Below are 20,582 nucleotides of genomic sequence, written 5' to 3' on the forward strand. Positions count from 1 at the left end.
CATCACTATGGGTCTACTTTAAGTCACAAATGTACTAAAGCAGGTTGTGCATTGCAGCAACAAATCTGCAAGCTTTCATCTTTTCAGCAATCCCGTGAGTTTCTGCATAGCTGGAATGACACACTACTTCCTGCTCCATGAGAGCTTCCCAGCCTTGGATGACAGACAATTAAGTGTTTGTGGAGACATTTCGTCCCACTAATAAGCTCAAGCAGACTTCATTCACATGAGCCGTGGAAGGGCTGATCAAGTGAGGACTGCTTTAAAGAAAGTTCTGCTCCTATAAACTGATGTCCAAACCCATTTTTCCCTTGGAACCACCTGACAACTGTGTCTGATACTGCAACTACTGCTAGTAAGCTTTGCTTAAACTGTCTTACCCTTTTAGCCCAAAATAAAGCTTAACACCCCTTCCTGGCAGCAACCCTTTCCTTCCAGCACCTGGGGTAGCTGCTTCTATACTCAATAAAGAGTAGAATCCATCCTTTAGTCAAGTTCTGACTCAGATTATGATTCAAGTGACGTGGGGATTATCGCTCTCGCACAATGTATTCTAACATCAATAAAGACGAAAGCAAAAGGCCAATTTCCAAAACTCATTATACAAATATATCAACACATTTATATCCAGGTGCAAATATTCACATGTGCACTGCAGTTATACACCATATTTTTTTCACTTTTTAGAGAGCACAAAACAAGAGAAAAATTATCACACATTTATTATTTGCATGGAGATTGATGAACAGGTTGAGCAGAACCTACATTTTAACATCTATGCCAATGTACATACCACACCATTTTGCTTCACTCACGTGGGCATGCTAAACATTTTAAGTTGCAGAGTTAAAATCAGAATAGTTTGTGAGGTACAATCTGCTCATTTACTACTTGCCTCAAAGTGCTTTGACTTACCTTGCTCAATCATGTTAATGTGTGTATGAAGAAAATGTATGTAGAGTCTGTGCATGCATGCACAGAAGTGAGGAAAAACCATACACGTGTCACACACATGCATGCCAGCATAAAGACAGCCCACATGCTACAGAACACTTTATCAGAGAATAATTGTACGAGGACATCTGATGCGACTAAAACTCCCATTTCTGTCAAGCAACAAAGAGACATCTATATGCAAACTGTAATTTTCTGTTTCTCATAAATAACCAATTCCAAACCCAGATAGTTGCATTTTTTCAGATCTGATCTCTTGCACACAACTTGTGACCAGAAAAATCAAGGGCAAACATAAAGCAGGATATCATAGGTTTCCAGAACTTTCTTTTCTAGATGTGGAATGGGAAAAAAATCAGGCAATTTATCAGGAATCTTTATTAAACAACCTTGTGAAAATGAACACAGTCTGACGTTTATTTTGCAATTCTAAAAATTTGAACTATAGATACCACTACATCATTGGGTTTTAAATAAAATATAACGAATAAATGGGCATCAAGAAAGCTTTTTCTTTTCAATATCTGGAAAAAAAACCCCAAGAGAATAACATAGTATGCACACTTTGAGAATTTTGGAAACCTTAGCATTGAAAAAAAGTTAAATGAACAAAACAAAATCAGATTTCTTCATTTCAAGCAAACTTGTATCACATTGAATATGGGGAAAATATCACTTCCAAAAAAGGGCAGTTATTTCACATGTCTACATTTTAAGCAGTAAAATGACAACCCAATCAACACAACCACCTGCAAGCATGCCTGTCTGCCCTAACATTCTACTTCTCCACCTAAGTTTATACTGGCTTGCCAGTATTTTGCAATCTGCTGGTGGCATTAAACTTACAAAAATATCACTCCACAAATAGCGTAAGCAAATCTGTTTAATCACCAGTGCAGAAGATAATGTGAACTGCCATTCATCACTTAAGCTATATTTCACAGGAACTAGTTATCTGAGTCGTAAGATTTGGGTCTTCTTGTTTTTATAGGTCACAACAACAGACAAAAATCAAGTATTGACCATTTTAGTTTTAAGGCCCTTTTTCAGACAAGTTCATGGGCTTGTACTAAGAAAAAGCCTAGTTACCCACATTTTCACATCCATTAATACATAACATTCTATTATGTAAAATATGGTCACATTCTGCCAAGTACTGTACAAATATTTACAGCAACTATACATCAACAGTTCAACCCAAAGTTGGGTTCAGTTTCATTAGTTACTTTCCACTGTACAGCTTCAACACTTAATATGAACTGTCTACATGAGTACATGACATTGTTCATTTTTTTCACAAACTCAAGTAGTCTCCATATTCACTTAATTTATGAACACCCCTCCAAAGCATCAAAGGCTATATACCCTGTCAATAAACATCAAAAACATTTGTATGAAATGGCTTTTAATCACAATGCTTTTATGCAGCACCTTTAACGGTAAGAAATAAGAAAAAAAGGAGCAAATTTTGATGTTATCTATAGCATGCCCAAGATCTGGTCCTTTTTTTTTCCCTTTAAGACTGTATTCACATGCAACTGCGTTCAAGTATGAATCATGGCTTGACTGTGCTTGTTTATACAAGTGGGTGAAAAAAAAATCAGGAATGCATCAAAATAGCCAGAGATTTCTTCCCTGTTAAACAACCATTCTCATTACCCTACTCCCAGAAATATTTTTAGCCTACTTCAGGTTTTGTTTTTCCGAAATATCTTCATTCTTTGGTTTCTACAAGTTTTATGATGAGAGCAAAAGTGAACCAAACAAACTGAAAAATCTTTCCGTTTCCTTGATATTACCTCCCTTAGGTTGATACCAAAGCTGGCGCCGTTTACGCAAGTCAGTAAGGCATTGGTCAATTAGCTTGTTCATTTTGATTCTCAAATACTGTCGATTTAAAATAACACCAGTGAGGAATAATGTTTATGATTTATATTCACCAGTATTATACATTTAAAGATGAATACAACATTAAGAATTACAAGTGGAGGAACTCCAAGAAATGAACAAAATCATTTCCCTGACCTTCACATAAAAATTTTTATAACCTTGTACAGTATTTCCCTCAAGGTGACTTAATGATTGATCTAGTTCTCCAGGTACTTCGTCAGTTCTGTTTAATTTATAGTTTCACCCACCCAAATCCTAAATATTGCCCACTGCAATAAGGTCTCAAGTATGATGCACATATCAGGCAAACTTCCACAAACTATGAATAAATACAACCCAGCTACTGAGAAGCTTGAAAATTCTCAGAAGTTGGAACAACCCAGACAGAAAACCATTTCACAGAAAACATGTTTAAATTAATGCAAAACTAATAATTATCATATGAAAATTTCCTAATTTTATGCCTAATATTTACAATTTCCCTTGTAACATTCTATGAATCTTCCATTTTAATGTCAGTAATATTTGTATTAGTCAAAATGATCATTAGGAGTAAAGGCACAAGCTCAGATATATTTTCCACTGAGCAAAGCTAAAGCATGCATGCTAATATTTGTGCCCATGACCATATTTTGAAAACTGATACACTATTTTAGTGCCATAATAGTTGAGTTGTTTTTTTGGTTGTTTCAAGAGATACTGCACTAAACCCATGCACAAATGCTAGCAATGTACTTGTTCATGGTACAAAACTACAAAAGCCAAAACTAAAGCAAAAGTTCTGACACACCCCATCCTTGTTTACTTTAAAGGATTTAAACACATATCTTGAAAATAAGAAACAGCACCAGCTTCTCTCTTCATAATCCATTACAACTTGTTTTAAAAATAATCTGATCTGTTAATTTTTCCATCCTCTCTTTGCATTGCATCCCACTGCAGGCTTGTCATGAAGGAACTGGTGATGATGAAGGGGAGGATGGTGCTGAGGAGGAAACAGCAGAAACAGACAAAGGTTTGTCAGGGATGCTTTTTTTCAGCTCTTGGATCTGCTCTTCTCCCAGTGTAATCTTATCTTCAAGTTCTTGAAGGTCAATGGTCAGCTTGGACTTCATCTTGATGAAGTAAGTGTAATCGCTGTGCTCCTCTGCTGAGAGAGATTGACGAAGAAATGTAGAAACAATTTCTGTTCGTTTGTCAATGTCCTCTTTCAACTGTTGAGCTTCTTCATGCTTGGTCTGTAATTTCTCTCTTTTATCTAGCGTCATTTTCTGCAGCATACAAGGAAACCACAATTAGCACATGCTTTTCCACTTTTTCTAAGGTTCTCAAGACTGTCACATTAGAACATATAACTCCATTTGCTTACTTTAAAATAACCCCATGTGAATGCATTTTTCAAGTGTACCAAAATACTAAAAAGAAACCATTTAAATGTATCCGAAATATGGGAAGAGACAACAGTGGATATCCTTGAGAAAAAAAGGGCAGAACAGAAAAAAAATAGTTTGGGATAGGGAAAGAAGGCTGTTTATAAAGAAGCAGCAACACAATAGCCCCAAGGGAGGCAAATATGAACATGCTCCCCTACAATCTAAATGGTTATAGGCAAATCTGTTACGTTTTAGAAATGAAAATAGTAATTGTTGCTATTTAAAACACCTTATCAACTTAACATTTTCTAAAGGAAATATAAACAGTAAGTTTTCACCTATAATTCTCGCAAGCAATTTTCTAAGCACTAGCAATTTTTCAACTCCTGGTACAAATAAGGATGCTTCTTCAAGTGAAATAAAATATGCCGACAACGCATATAACAGTCTAAATGTCATATCTGGCTCACTAACAATTCAACGTATTATGATTATCTCATACCCTTAACTTGGGATCTACGTTCTCTGTCAGTGCCTGTACTGCATTTTCTGCTCGAGCAAGCTGACCAGACAAATTAAGCAGCAGTCGTACGATTTTCTCAAGGTCATCAACCACAGTACAAAACTTATCACGTTCACTGGCACTGCTACATTTCACCTCCACAGTCTCTCGAACCTGCAACAAACCCCATCACTTTCCATAATTCCTAATGAAGTGTTTATGTGGACTTTGAAACATCTGGTTAAATTCTGATGAAATTTCCACACTATAAAATCTCAAAACAAGATCTTTTAATATAAAGTCACAAAAGCGTCAAGACTGAGCGCAAGTATTCTTTCCCACAGTAATATATCTTGCTAAAATTTATTTGTGGGATATACATGTATCTTGGTTTAAAAAAAAATATAACTTTAAATACCTTTCTAGGGGGAACTTGTAAATTTTTACAGAAATGATTTATCCTAATAAATTAGCAACCATTATTTTTCTTAAAACACAATCTATTTGTCCTTCAAATGAGCAGTAGAATACAAATGACACCTTACTTATGCTCAATCATCAAGCACATACATATTCAATAAACTTTTACCATACCCTCTTCCCTAGTCCATTGTTCTCATCTATTTCCCCCTGCAGACTTTTTCTTTCTTCCTTCAGTGCTTCCAGCTTCTTATACAATTTCTCAATCAGCTCTTCCTGCAAAAGACAAATATCACAACCATCAACAACAGTAGTTTTCTTCACTATTTCTAATGTCATGAACATGACAGGCTAATATTGAAATGTTCACTGATATATAGCAATAGATGATATTGCATATATAACATTGACAAAAACTTACGGGATGTATCTGTGATTACACCCAGCAAATTAAAATTGATAGTAAATGGTGGGTACATTTTATATTTAGAGCAAAAAGCACCACTGCAATAATGTCTGATTGCACATTTAATACTCCTTCCTAAACATTAGTGGGGAATGGTGCATGCTATAACAACTATGCTATAACTGTACCTTTTGTTTGATTAAAGTTTCATTGTCCTGAATGTTTCTGGTAAGATCTTTTGAAACTTCTTCATTGTTTCTCCACTCCATCTGTAGCATAGCCTTGTTGGGAGAGACAAAGTATTCCCTTGGCAGGGAGTTCCTACAAGACATAAGTACTTTATAATCAAGTGCTTGTTTCTACAATACTCTTGACAGCATCAGTAACCACAACAACTAGTACTAGTCCGGGATGAATGAATGATCAGTTTTAAGTATCTGATATTTGTAAATTATAATGTACAAAACTAAAACATCACATATCTCTATTCTTTAAACTAAGAAATACTGACAAGGACTAGGTAATCAAGAAGTATTTATAAAGCACCCATTCATGCTATAGTAATTCATGGTGCACATATTAAAAAAACTTATGAACACAAGTGTACCGGAGCATGAAACAAACCCAAATCAAAGAAAATCAAACATCAAAGTAATGCCACAAATGAGGTAAACACCTGACATAGTAGACAACCAGCATGGAGAAACAGCCCTCAAATTATAGTTTATGGTAGTTTAGGAACTATCGTCACAACATCCCCATCGATTTCCTCTTTGTTATCTATTAATATCATTTATACTATCTTTCCTTCTCATTAGCACAAATGCCAACAACTGAGCAAATCTATGTAACTGGATGAATCTAGATTCTTGTTATTAAGCAGCTTTTTCCAGTCTTTCCCACATTTCTAATATACAGGAAAAAAATAAAAGCGAGTTGCACAGTCTGTAAGTGGGCAGTCCAACAGCACAACAGTTAAACTCAGTTGCAAAGAGGACTGGGTGTCCTGGGTTCCGATCTTGTCTCAGGCACACTATTCTTTCTATGCACATAGCACCTATTTACATAGCTGGCTGTTTGGCAGGAACAAAGCATTAGTTGCTAGCTCTACATAAATCACCCCCCACACACACACATCCATGAGAGTCTGCAATCACCTGGTTAAAAGGCACGAACATGAAAAATATGTGATGTTTCTTCTTGGCAACTTAACTGGTGAAACACTGCTAAAACCATGATTAAAAAAAAAAGAAAATGAGTCTTCATAAACTGAACAACAATGTTCTGTGGATCAAGAGAAATCACAATCATCAAGCTCCACATTTAGCTGACTTTCTTAAAATTCAAACAACACTGTTTGCCAAGAAAAAAAAATCCTTATCCACTCTGCTTCTGAGTCTTGGCAATGCTGGTGCATTCTCAAAGTCACTAAATTCCCTAGTGAAATACACAAACCTCTTCTACGCATTTAGGGGTTGGAGGATAGCGGGCAGCAGAGGAAAGAATATGTTGGAACAATACTGTTAAAGCTGAATGACAACTTACCCATTCAGTGCTGCATAGCTGATATAAAGCACAGAGAAAAAATGTCTGGAATTATTTACAGATTTTGTTATCTGGTCTCTGGGCTCGGTGCCATAGAACAGATACTAAGCGCATATTATCCACTGTGCTGAAGCAGTCTGCCTTTAAGCTTTTTCTCCCCTGCTGCTGCCATGCCCATTCTTCTTTTACTGCCAGACATTTTGCACTATTTTTACAAGACCAGCAAATCTTTATGCATTGTTATATGTGCATAAGCACTCTTTATACAGCCTGCATGTGCTTACATGAACTGGCCAACACATCCAAGGAAAGCAGGTTGGGGTGGGTGGAGAAAAGGTGTGTGGGTGATTTCTTTCTTTTTGTGTTGGATAGGGTGGAGAAGTGGAGAATTAAAATTATATGGGAAAGCCTGATCCTGTGTGATTTTTACTCCTATACTTATTTAAAAATCATTTTGTTGACATTTTCCCCCTTTACGTTCATCAATTTCGCTGAAGGTAAAGTTCAAAAGTGTGTTCTAATACTTTTGTTGGTTTAGGGTGCAGTGACTCAAAGCTGTTCAAACTAACATCTCCAGTTATTTATGAAGATTCAAACTACAGACTAGTTATGTTTATCAGTTATAGAAACAATACAAATATACTTGCATGGCAAATTTTTGAAGTTACAAATGCTAAATTTAAAAAAAAAGTTTTGAAGACAGTAATACATACATGATCTGTGCAGTTTCACTGTTTCTCTCTAATGCTATATCAGCACCAAGGGCCATAACACAATGAGGAAGTTAAAAAAAACAGTGGCAACCGTCAAATACAAAACAATAGCAATCAAACAATACAAATGGGCAAAATACCCAGGATGGACAAAAGGTGAAATATCCCAATGAGAGGATGATGTGGCCTTCAAAGAGAGGCAGCAGTAAAATTATTTGGGGTTAATTTAAGATTTTAAAATATAAGTTTATGGCTTTTAAAATTAGACAATAACTGCTGATGTAACATGCTGAAACAAGTATACAAGGAATGAAATAAAGAAAACCGTTACTGGACCTGCTGAAGTGCAGAGCATGTAAACAAAATTGTGTTTAATGAAAAGACATGCCTGGCACCAAATAAAGGGTATTTCATAAAGTACGCAGTTTTTTAATTTTGTTTGTTTGAAGATTCTAGTACTGTTCCTATCATTTTCATTATCTATTTTCACTATTAGATTAGAAGACCATTTGTCACCTTTCCATTTTGTAGCCATGGAGCTGTTCTGTATCGAGCAACGCATCTTACTGTGAAAATTATTACAACAACGGGGAGTGCTACTTCACAGCCAAGAATGGCCTCCGAGGTCATGTGACCTCACGGCTTGCTAACTTATTTTTATGGGAATATGTGAAGTCGCAAGTTAACGTGAAAAAACCTCAAATGATTGCTGAACTGAAGAGGGAAATTCAACGGAAATTCAAAGCTCAGTTCAAAGTCTATTCTTGTCTTCCATCCCACCCTCTGTTTATCAAAATGAAGAAAGGATGAGTCACTTGTCTACACCTGAATGTTCAAAAATAGCTCATCTCGCCTTTTGAAAAGACCCACTTAGGACTCAACATGGCGACATTAAGTCTTGCTCCCTTTCACATTTATTTTGCAAAACAAGGTACTTGATCCTTAAAAATATCGATTTCTTACTTTTTATGAGACTTTACATAACAAGTTTGTGAGCAGCATTCTTTATATCTCACACTTCTAGACCCTCAGTAAAATTTCCTCAGATGAACTACAAGAAGCAGGGCCATGCTCACTTGCCTTACACACACACTCCCATCTTTACCGCTGATGATAAATGTTCAATTCTGAACTTTTTTTTTCACTCTTTTTCCTTCCAAAATAAACTTCACTTGTCTCCTCCCCAAATCAATCTCTTCTTCTGTTCCATCCTCAAAAGTGAATAAATATTGAGACCAAGGATAGGTTAGGTGTCTCCATTTCAGACAAGAGCTATCTGACTACAACCAGATGTTCCTATATCAGCCAACATTCAGCAGTTCGGTACCTTACTTGCATATGTACATACCCTCTTCCGCAACACGCTACACACTGTTACCTGCTCCAGTGATTCTATCTGAATATGTCCACACTTCCAGCATACAAGCTACAGTGTGACCTCATTTTCATCTATGCAGGATAGCTTGACACAAGAGACATGCTACCCAGATAATAAATGTGCTGATGTCCACACATCTTTGCTATTCATGTCCCCTACACTCTTTTTTCATGGTGGAAATAAATGATGACAATTGTGCATAGGGACATGTTACATTCAACTCTTAGCATTGGTACTCTACACAAAAAGCACAGGGAAGGTCCCATAAAGTCTAAGATACATAAACAGCTGATGTTTTACTGCAAAATTAAACTTACACTACATGTTTAACTTTGAACAGGAAACGTCTTATGCAACAAGGAGGTTAAAAACCCAAAGTAATGTTCTAAGCAAATGCCTATGTAAATCCTTACTTTTTCTGACTGTTGTCAACTTTGGCCTCCTCCTCAGTCACTGCCTGCATGTCCTGGTTCTGAGAGGGTGACCTGCTGCTCAAGGGCGGTGCTGCAGTCCTCTTTGGGCTGCCGTCGGGCCCAGAGAAGAGCCCATGTATGTACTTCATGCGCGTGCTCGCCATGTCGGCGCTCAGCACGTCGGACAGCTTCTTCTCGCTGTCTGCCACTTCCCGAGCCAACTCCAGCGCCTTCTGGTCGCACTCAAGTTCCTCCTGTGAGGGTTGTCGCCCATGACTGACCGACGTATCAGCCAGATCGTCTACCCCCCTCTTGTCCGCCTCTTGCCGCGAGGGTAAGAAGCTGCCCTCGGACTGCCGTCGCGGTGACTCCCTTGGTGAAGAACGTGGAATAAGTGACGGTGGCGGCGGTGCACTTTCTCGTCTGTTGTAAAAACCAGAGACTGCTCTAGTGCCGTCTCCAGGACTGGCAAGAGCTTTCTTCTTGTGACTAGTTTCCACACCTGATAACGGCGGACCGGCCTTGTCAGCACGAGGGTCTGGTCTGGTGCCGACGATCGTGTTAGAGACCTTCCCTAGCCGGCTACGTTCGGGACTGTCAACAGGAAGGGGAAACGACCCGCTTGATAGGTGCTCCATGACGCTGTTGGAGTCCGAGTGTCCCCCGGCGCGAGATTTGCTGCTCGCCTGTTCGTTGCTGCCGCTCCCCCTGTTTACACTTTCACTTGACAAGGCCAAGTGATGTGTGGCTTCGAAAGGTACGACGTTGGCCCAACGGTGGCTTGGGCTGGCTGTGCGGTTCGAAGAAGGCACCGGCGTGGGCGGCCCCGATGTGAATGATTCCTTACGCTCCAGCTTGGTTCCATGGTCCACCAGCGACCGACTCTGCGATTGCTGGACTGACGTAGATGTGACCGAAGCACCCAACGGAGCGCCGCCAGACTGTCTGTGTCCTTCGTCCTGCCTGCCCTTCGACTGAGAGTGCGACGCGGCAGCGTACGGCTGTGCGGCGAAAGAACCACCGCTACCGCCGCCTCTCGCCGTCGGCGAATGCGACTGTGGTGACCGGGTTCGCGAGTGCTGATGGCGAGCCTGAAGAGGTTGCGGTCCTCCAGTCACCTTTGTAACACTGCGCACGGCAGGACCACTGTCCGCTTTGAAGGCTGGAACATTAACAGGCCGATCTGGGGGCCTTTCAGGTAGGTTCGCGCCATCCGTGTCTGCTCCCTTATCGCTGCGAAAAGTGTCATGACGGTTGGCGGCCAGCAGGTGTGTCTCGCTGTTCCAGCTCTGAGTGCCCAGCCGCCTGTCACCGAAAGTACTGGTATCGGCTCCCTCGCTGTTGCCATCGCTGTTCTGTCGGATGACGGCCGCAGAAGAACTGCGTTTATAAATTCCCACCTGACGGCTGCTGCGATTTTTGTAGGCAGCATAGGAGTCATCCGCATACCTGCAAGACACAAGTTCACCATTATGGGTCTTACATATTTTCCACGACATATGCGGTATACTATACTTGCGTCTTCCCCATAGCTATATATATATAAAGCATATGATGCACTCTAAATTCTGTTTCTACCCAAGTGCTCGTGTGCACATTCCCGCGAGAGGCAACGAAAACCACAACACATCCTCGAGCAGAGCAAGCAGAAAGAGGAACAAAAAGGTTCGAGATCGAACTGCTTAACACGGCGACAGAAAGACAACGGGAAACCGTGTGACGGAGGTGCAATTCTTTCCCACAACCTCACCATGCAAGTATCAATGAACATCTAGCAAATTACTGGCAGCAGGTATCTATCTGAGTCTAAGTTATGTGGCACAGTGTGGATTTGTAAATTTGAGATAAAAAGAGAAGGAAAAAGGGTACAGGACGAACAAGCGAAAAACAAATCTTGTCAGAAATTATCCTATCTTTTCAAAACTAAGCGAAACCACAACATACAAGTGTAGAGAGAAATGCAAGAGATGCACGTGACATGGGTTCAGAAAAATGCTAAACTCTCGTTCTCTCTGATAAGTTACCACTGGTCCACGTAAATCAGATTCCGTTCCATTCGATAATCATGTACAAGATTAGCATTAATCAAGCAAGTGCAACAAATAAGATAATCGGCAGACACAAAGAGAGTTGAGGGAGGGAAGGTGGGGGTAGACAATAAAGATGTAATTGTTTTGTGGGACCTAACAATTGTTTTGTCATTCGCCAGTTCTGTGCACACATGTTCTTGCATCTTCAATATTTATCAATGAAAGCGGGAAAGGGAAAATACCGCATACATTAACGCCTCGTTAACAAAATCTCACCAAAGCCAGACACGATGCGGAAGGACGTGAAGTGGTCCTAAGCGTTTAACGGCTGTCGAATCACGGAATGAAACCAATTTTTCTATAATGACATATTTCGTCGTGCCCTTGTGTCATGGTTGTGAAAACTGGGACTGTCCTGTTGGTACGCCTGGAAATTGCGTCGTAAGAATTGCGACTATTTGCTACGACAGCACGGTCCGATTTCGCAACAAACTGTGTATCGGGGCGGAAGGTAAAGGTCCATTTCAATATGCCTCACCACTGAATACGACGAACACGTATCAAGACAGCTCGCAGCCAGAGCTCCTTTCCGAGCAAGCTTTGCAACAAAGTAGTAGCTCTGGGAGACTGGGTTCGCAACACGGTCCCTGACACCATGAAATTTTGGGCATTAGCCCTAACTTTTAAAAACTTCAAAAAATGATACTGTTTATTTCACACGTGTGCGTCTCTGGTTTAGTGGAGACGTACTCCAATCATGGTGGCCCCCACACTCTCACACAAAATCTGCGCGCGTGTATATCCCAGCATCAAAACTCATACTCTACAGATTCTGCAATTGCAATCATAATTCTTGCGCTGATCATGACATTATCCAATATCTAATTGCCGTCCCAACTAATTAGCGGACAAATTAGGGGCAGAGTAACACTCTACATGGTGATGTGATTGGTAGTAGCACAATGCCAGAAGCAGCAACATGATGTAAGTACACAATATATCAGTCAGCAAGCAACTGCAGGTAGACACCCGAACTTGCAGCTTTTTAATAACTATGGCAATGGTGTAAACGACACGAGGGGACCTTTGCAAGTTCAATCCATGATAAGAGCACGGCTGAGCTACTTCATGGCGTGTTACAAGAGATGATGCAACAAGATGCATCAAGTGTTAGCTATGCTATCTCCGAAAATTGGGTGGGATCTCTTTTATTTTTCCATGCGACCAAATTATCAACAGAATTTTCAGTTTATGTCAATCGACATGGAACATTACAGCAGGCTGGAGAAATGAACCTGAACTAGTAGTTGTCACTACAGAACAAATATGTATAGAAAAAGAAGAGTGAACGTAAGTTTTGTTTCGTTTACATGTAACAGCTTAAAGATCATTAAAATCAGTAAATGGATGAAACTGCATATTCAGTATTACTGAACAAAAACATTTTAAAATTTTCAAAGAAATGTTGAACCACCACCAAATAAGTGCACAGCACTTGTCCACCTTTCAATGTTCGATGTCTTTATTTAGCATGGCAACTAAAAGACGCTGGTTGCTTAGAAAGCCCAACAGATAAGGTAGTTACTGCATGCGAAAGAACAGCGAACAGTTTGTTAAAAGGACGTCAACTTTCTACGCGCACGATTCACGTGTGCCAACAGAAACATCAAGCGCACATCTGCATAGCATTCCTTTCCCGCTACAAATATTTGAACGTTCGTTTAAAATGAGTTACAAGATTCTCAAAGTACTTCTGCTTTTGACTTTAACTTCCATGCGTACACATTACTGATTTCATCAGCGCAAAATGGCAATTTATAAAGGGTTTGCTCAAAGTGGAGGAATGACAATAAGACACTGCCTTAGCATATATATTTTACTTTAAATAGGCTAAAAGCATTTGACTGGCGTCTCTCTCCACGCTTCTGCTCGACGTTCGAAAGCTGCTTCAGCTTTCCATCAAAAACCTCGCTTTGCTGCTCACAAAGGATTCATGTAGGTCTTAACTGGTTTTTATCCAATTTCTTTACGCCGAGAAGGCTGTTTGTCTTGCATCGTCTCGCATGTTATTTCGGCCACAAAGTATAACGAAAAGTCCCAACACTCCCTCCACTTAAGGTCTTGTGCACAAGGTCTTTCGTCGCATGCGAATTTGCGTAAAACGGTAAAATGTATAACATAGCATCTTGGAGAAGATTGTATTTACAAGCCGGTTACTTGATCCAAATTTTGATACACTTTGACAAGATACATTTATTCAAAACTGATGTTAAATGTGTCTGATACGCTGTGTCTTCTACTTCCCCTTCTACCCCTCGGTAACAAGATAACTTCATCTATGCATAAGCTAGTAAACTTCTAAGTTGTAAATGGTGGCCTTAACATTGCAAGCTGTAAACGATTAAAGGATTCACGACTAAAGACTTCATCTGGATGCACACACACATATCTTTGGTGCTGATCCTTTAGAGCAAACCCTTTGACTCTTTAATTAAAGTTCACTATGATTCTCAATGGCAAGGGAGCTTAATGTTCTGTATTCGTATAAATACTTCATCGAAGTAAAAGACTGCGTTTACGCAGATGTTGTTTGCTATTGAGTGCAATGTATGCGTGACGCCTCTTAAGGTCTCAGCAAGAACAATATTTCACTATCAAAGTTTATTCCTCTATCATGTTTACTTCACCTTTATAATGCTGGTATCCGACACAATGTCACCAGGAAAGTATAAAAATTGTATGTATAGAATATGAAGAGTCAATAGTTTATCCGATTACTTTTATTCTTTAGGAGGACTCTGTATATTTATGGCTGGTAGGGCATGATGCCTTTCCTTTCACACATCGGTTTGTGGCAGGCAACAGAAGCAGGAAAAGTATGTAATGCCCTGTCGACTACCAGATCGTGGAAGGCCGTTTTCGCGGTAACGCCATGGCTGTGAAAAGAGAAAGGGAGGGAGGAGCCGACAGAAAACAGGGGATGGGAGAGAGGAGAGTCAAGGGCTCCACAGTTACTGTTTTTGTTTTGTTGTCGGAGACCGACTAATGTCGAACACACGAAGCAGTGAACTTTCAGTCTTTCAAATTCAACGATTAAACTGAGGGGATGTTTTTTTAACCTCCGACTCTGCTGGTGCTCTCCACAGGTAACCACATATTCAACATTCCAAATTATACTCTACAGATATAAATAGCTCTACGGTTATTTTTTTTTCACCCTGCTGTAACCATTCATGCTTCTAATAACTGGCTGTTCTAAGATGGCTGCTAGAAACCTCTTTAGCACGCTGACAAGCTTATACTTCTCGTTGCCAAAGTAAAAAAAAAAAAAATGCACAACACCATTCAATGCTAAAATCGTGAAGTCCAAAACTAAATTGTCGAACGAGTTAATTCTGTCTCCCTTTTACCGTCGCAGCCTTCTTTCCTCTATATATCAACTGGCTGGAGAAAAAGGGAAGGGGGTTATAAATATCTTACAAGATTCCGTGAAAAAAAATATATTGCTTCCTCATTTTAAATTTGGAGTCAAGAGGAGAATGGAAGAGATGGGAAAATTCGCTGCAAGCTGCTATCAACTTACCCTCAGCACTCTCAGCTGCTAATCCAGCGGGTGTTCTTATCAAAATGTCGGACAATTATATTTTAACTGCGAAGTGGAAGGGAAGAGGGAGGGAAGAGACTTGAATGAAGGAGGGCGAGGAGGAAATAACCATCAGTGGGTGATGAATTTTTAAGATATAGAGTTGTTTGTACCCTACCGTCAGGATCTCCCCGACCTTGTCTAAGTTGGAAACTAGACATAAATTAGTGAATGTTACAATTTTAAGTTACAACATCTAGATTTACGTGTGTGTGTGTCTTCCCTAGCCGCTCTGATATCGAAGAAATCATCTAGCCCCTACAGCTATTTGTTATACGCAATCAAATGACCTCGTGTTAATACTTACTTGAGCTTCCAGCGCTGACACGCATACATCACCACAGGGTTGGATAAGCCGGCACTGCTACTGCCAAGCCCACTACGTTTGGGTTCATCGCCATGAAAGTGAGATTCACAGTGTTTGCCCATGAAGATCAGCCGCTATGTCATCTGTCTTCAACCTCCTGGTGTTTCATGAACAGTTAGCTACACTATCGTTTAGCACCCCGAAAAGCTATGTCCAAAATCTTAACGAATAGCGTTAAGAATTAAATCTTCAATGTAATAGGGCAAGGACAATGTGGGAATAACAGGCCTAGCTGGAGAAAAACTATTCAGATGTGCAGAGGTGTGGTCTATTCATTATCACAGGAATCTCACACGCTACGTCTTTGGTGGGTGAAGGTCTTGAACAGAACATTTCCGCTGCGGTTGTAAAGATGAGGTCAGCCACGTTAGCAGTAAAGCCTACAAGGACACCCTGTAGATGCTGAAGCGTGTGTCTTCTTCAACAACTTCGGGACTGTAGAAACCGAAAGGAATGCAACGACAGCCTTTCCACAAGCAACTTCCTCAAAAGAATACATGCTTCTTTACCATGGCATCGCAGAGAGGTGAAAATCTGTGCATCTCGCACAGGCAGGAACGAACCAGAAAATTTCTCAAACTTTACTTCTTCGTTCGCAGTTTCAGCTTAGCTACATATCCACTGTATCTCTTATCTTCAGTCCAGCTTCTTTCCACCTCTACATTTCACAAGGCGCAGTAACAAAACCGTTACGTATCCGCGTAAAGCACTCTTTTTTTTTTTTTTAACTGACAGTAATCCCAATGGTGGCTACAGCACGTGTAGTAACAGGTTACCTAGCTTGCCTCATTTTAACACTCAGACACACAAAGCCAGAACTGAATGGCTGAAAGCAGGGTATCTATTTTAACCCCACAATGTACTTGTGTCTACATCCCACACGAAGTAGAGCATGTGTGCTTCTACAGTTCTCCAGCATAAGCAAAACTAAAAACACCCCACAACCTGCGATCAAATGGCTACCAACAGAAAAAAAGGTAAAAGGGGGCGGGGAGAAGCGGAACAGAAGAAACGCCCGTACTGTTACAGCAATCACTACACTATGTCAGACCGTCAGACTGCGTTGAATAGGTATGACGCATCCTTCACTTTGGAGACGGCGGTACGTCAGCACACTGTCAGTACGGTGTGTATGTGCGTGTGCACGCTCGCTGCGAAACTGCTCGCCTCTCCTTGAGGCTTGCGCACGCAAGGACAACCTTAAGTTCTGTACTTCGACGAGGGTAGCACACAGGCAGACAGGTCGCTAAGATATGCTCGTCCAACATCTGGCTGTTGCACTCCCCGTGCCGTGAAAGAGATTGGTCTTCATCGTAGCCCCAGCAACCTCTCGGCCTCGTCACTCGGCAACACGGCAAAGACAATATGGCAATCTTCTGCCTGGCCATCTGGCATCCTCACGCGCTGGTCTTGATGTATCCCTTGCAAACAAGCTACTACACGGCTAATACACTTATCGAAATGGCCTGTGCGTTTCAGTTCGCACCCAACCGTTCTCCCCTTTCACAATGCACTCGGCTTCTGTTGTCGTATATCTATTCGACGATAAATGTATTCAATTTGCCAGCATCACTCACGCCAGAGAATAAAAAACACAACTGCGGGTGTGTTGAAGCAGTCTCGCCTAGCAGGCAGATGGATTTGAAGGGAGAGCATCTCACTTGCTTGGACCTGGCTGAAAGCTCGCAACATTATATCTATACAGGCGGTAAGCCGATGGTTATCTCAAAGCAGGTTATACGTCACCAACGGCTGCACCGGCTTTCTTAAATCATTATCAGTCCCAGAGTTCTGACTACTGACGCATGGTTGGCACGTGCATCGCCTCCTTCACTTTCCTCACCCACAACATCAGACTTCAAAGACAATTATTCCCTGGCGGAGTCCTCGCCTAGCTACACAAGCGCGCCAGCAGCAACTTCAAACTGAATGGCTGAACCGCGAAGCACGTGCAATGGTTTGAAATGGACCTCTGCTGCTAACCAAGGGAATGCATGTACACGCGCGACAGCTGTGTATAGGCTATCGGGTTTTCTGCGCTCTCTTCGCAGTGTTAACCACATCGTGAGCCAGCGATGAACGTACGCTGTGCATCTGACTCCGAGCACGGGAGGGTGAGCGCTGCTGCCAGTGCTGACAGGTTGGTCTCAAACGGGCGTACATCCTGTTCACGACCTAGTACAACACGGTTCGCTGCAGTCTCGTCTCATAAAAATCTTTCAATTGCATACTCGTGTGTTGAATTAATTGGGATATACTGTTTGTTTGCCTGTGCTTCGACGGACAAACGCCAGTCACAACCCGTACTTGTTTTTGAGAGGTTAGGAGACTACACCCGTTTAAAAACTGAATAATCGAATCTATCCAAAAGTGGTAGGATTAGCTGAATACAGTGAAAGAGAAGCGGGAAATATGAATAATTGTAGGGAATATAAAACTGCATTAATTCTGGTAATGCTCCAAGTTTGTAAATCTTTCGTCCGGTTCGCTTACGTCCCTTGATAACCTGACCTAATTTCAACTACTGCCCAGTCAAACTATGGTAGTCCTGTTGCATTAAGCCTCACACTTATTAGCTTGGAATATGTGAATTGCATAAGGGTGGTGCTAGTAGAAGTGACCAAGCACAGCAGACAAGTAATCCATCTGTATAAAGAAGCTTAGCATATGACATTGTGACAAACGTTTGCCTCTGGCATACAGCCGGACTTACATCTTTATTTTTGCTTTGTTGAACCTGAAACTACATCCTGGATGAATAAAGGTTTCATGAGACATGTATGATAATACTGACTTTCTGCATGTGTGTGTGGTTTTGTTTTGTTGTTTTGTTTTTTTTTGTTTTTTTGTTGTTGTTTTTTTTTGTGCACGTTTTGTGTCTTTGAATGCATGAAATGGGAAATCCGCCAAAAAAAAAAGAATGGCTGGGCGAGGATGTCACTTTTGACATATATTCTATTCACACTACGAAGTTTTGAACATTTGGGGTGCACTGAAACTTTTTACCTAACAAATTTGTACAATTTCCACACAAAAAGTGTTCATCAACATATTCCTGCAAAAAAATCTTTGATCTGGATTCATACTGACATATAAGTATGGTATTTTGTATCGAAATGCTTACCAAGATACTAACTTTTGTCTAATAGACAATGGAAATCATGTGCAACAAAAAACATTTGTCCAAATGTTAATTTAATTATATTAAATATCTGCTAAGAACCTGAGCCACAGATTTACAGCAATAAATAAATTTTGCTTAAAATTGAAAGACTCTGTCTAATGGTGACGACTGTTAGATTTCACTGAAACTGTGTAAACTTTTTACACACATGAAACCAGATGAGCAGTTATCCATTTAACATACTTTCAACAAATACAGCAAACAAACAAAAATCCAAGAATACAGAAACTGATTTTACGACCCATGACCCATTTTTAGGAGTTGAACTTCTATCAGTCATGTGCAATCTGTCTTCACCCCTATCTCTTTCTCTCTCTGCTTTAAGATATGCTATTGCAGATATGGAATAACATTAGATGTCACAAAAATGTTATCATGGGCATGAATATATATTTATGTGTGCATCATGATTATAGGCATGTACATGAGAAAGCTGCTTCCAAATATTTTATAGTGAAATTTATGAGTTCTTACAGAGTTTTTATTATCATATAGATATGATACAGTATGAAGACATCAGTATGAGAGGAAATGAGAAGGTACTCCATAAGAGAGATAGAGGGGAGAAGGAAAAAAGGATAGAGGCTGGAGAAAATATGCATAGTGGGCATGCATGCACATGTACCATGTACCATAAGAGTAATTGTGCACCAGAGAATACAAAAATCTTGAGTAAGAAAAACAAATCTTATTCTTACTTTTCATCTGCTTGTGACTCTTTGCCAGGGCTGCTACTGTTGTCATTCAACAGGTCTGGAGGAGGCGGAGGTAGATCCCCAGGGTCACCTATCAGACCAAGTTCGTTGCCCTTCAGTGAAGTTGAAGGTGAACTGTCCAGGTGTCTTTGAGAGGATAAAGGCAATCTGTCTTCTTTTGCTTTCTCATGTGAAAAGATGCGAGTATCAGAGGCACTTCTTTCTCTTGAAGTATCCTGAGAGAAAGGGGAGAAAGCATCCTGAGAGGAAGGGGAAGAACCACTGTCTCTTTGATGCACTTTGTCTGAATGACTTCTGTCCCTAGGTGTCTGATGCTGTCCCTTGTGAGGTGACCCATCAGTCTTACGACTAGGTGTGTGCTGCTCTCCCCAGGAAAGCCCACGGGTCCTTTCAGACACCTGTGGAAAAGCACCAGGTACTGACTTCGAATCTCTTTCTGTGAAAGAAGTATTGCTGGAATCTTTAGGCTGAGTTAAGTGTGGAGTGGATATAGATGTCTCTGCAACTGGTAAAACAGAAGGGGGTCTCTTTGCTCTGTGGAGCTTGAGATGCACGACATGGAGGAACAAGGTGATACTGACTGCACTGTTGTGTTGTTTGGCACTGGCTGTGTGGCCTCCTGTGCCACCATTGGCTCTCGTTTATAAGATGTTGATATGCCCATCTGTGTTCTAGAATGAATAACACTCATGGTGGAAGGTACAGCTCCACTAGCAGGTCCTCTCTGGCCAGACAGCTTCATTGCCTGCTTTCGCAACTGAGCTGCATATGCATCTTCACGAGGAGAATTGCTTTCCCACTGGTTGACAAGACTCTTTACACAGCGTCTAGCTTCTTCAGTGCTACCTTCCTCATCTTTTGTGGACATGGATGTACTAAGTATCTGTGATGCTGGGTCACTATTGGCAGGTTTTTGTGAATAACTGCGTGGTGGAAGAGCAGGCGGTGGATGTGGTTCTGGACTTGGAGATCGTGGTGGTGGAGGTGGTGGCCGTCGTAGGGAAGATAAGTTCTGGTATGTTGGTGAAGCTATGACACTGGATTCCAT

The 20,582-nt window shown here is 40.7% G+C and overlaps 1 protein-coding gene across 1 annotated transcript; it reads right to left on the bottom strand.

Moving 5' to 3' along the window:
* Positions 1–706: 706 nt before the first annotated feature.
* Positions 707–20,582, bottom strand: LOC112559600 (protein Shroom2-like). Its single transcript, XM_025230933.1, has 7 exons — positions 20,269–20,582; positions 19,517–20,170; positions 9,595–11,043; positions 5,734–5,866; positions 5,314–5,415; positions 4,720–4,893; positions 707–4,115 (listed from the first exon to the last, which is right to left on the bottom strand). Exons 1-7 carry the CDS (start codon positions 20,580–20,582, stop codon positions 3,792–3,794), a joined length of 3,150 nt encoding a protein of 1,049 aa, XP_025086718.1. The 3' UTR covers positions 707–3,791.

The sequence above is a fragment of the Pomacea canaliculata genome, linkage group LG3 (genome assembly GCF_003073045.1).
Source record: "Pomacea canaliculata isolate SZHN2017 linkage group LG3, ASM307304v1, whole genome shotgun sequence".
Lineage (NCBI taxonomy): Eukaryota > Metazoa > Mollusca > Gastropoda > Architaenioglossa > Ampullariidae > Pomacea > Pomacea canaliculata.

Bases quoted from the DNA above. Each gene is read 5' to 3' on its own strand.
- LOC112559600 (XM_025230933.1), bottom strand. From the start codon at position 20,582: ATGGAATCCAGTGTCATAGCTTCACCAACATACCAGAACTTATCTTCC. The intron at 20,171-20,268 runs GTCTGGCCAGAG...CTTATAAACGAG, and splicing joins CGAAAGCAGGCAATGAAGCT to AGCCAATGGTGGCACAGGAG. The intron at 11,044-19,516 runs GTAAGAATAAGA...TGTGTCTTGCAG, and splicing joins GAGTCACAAGCAGATGAAAA to GTATGCGGATGACTCCTATG.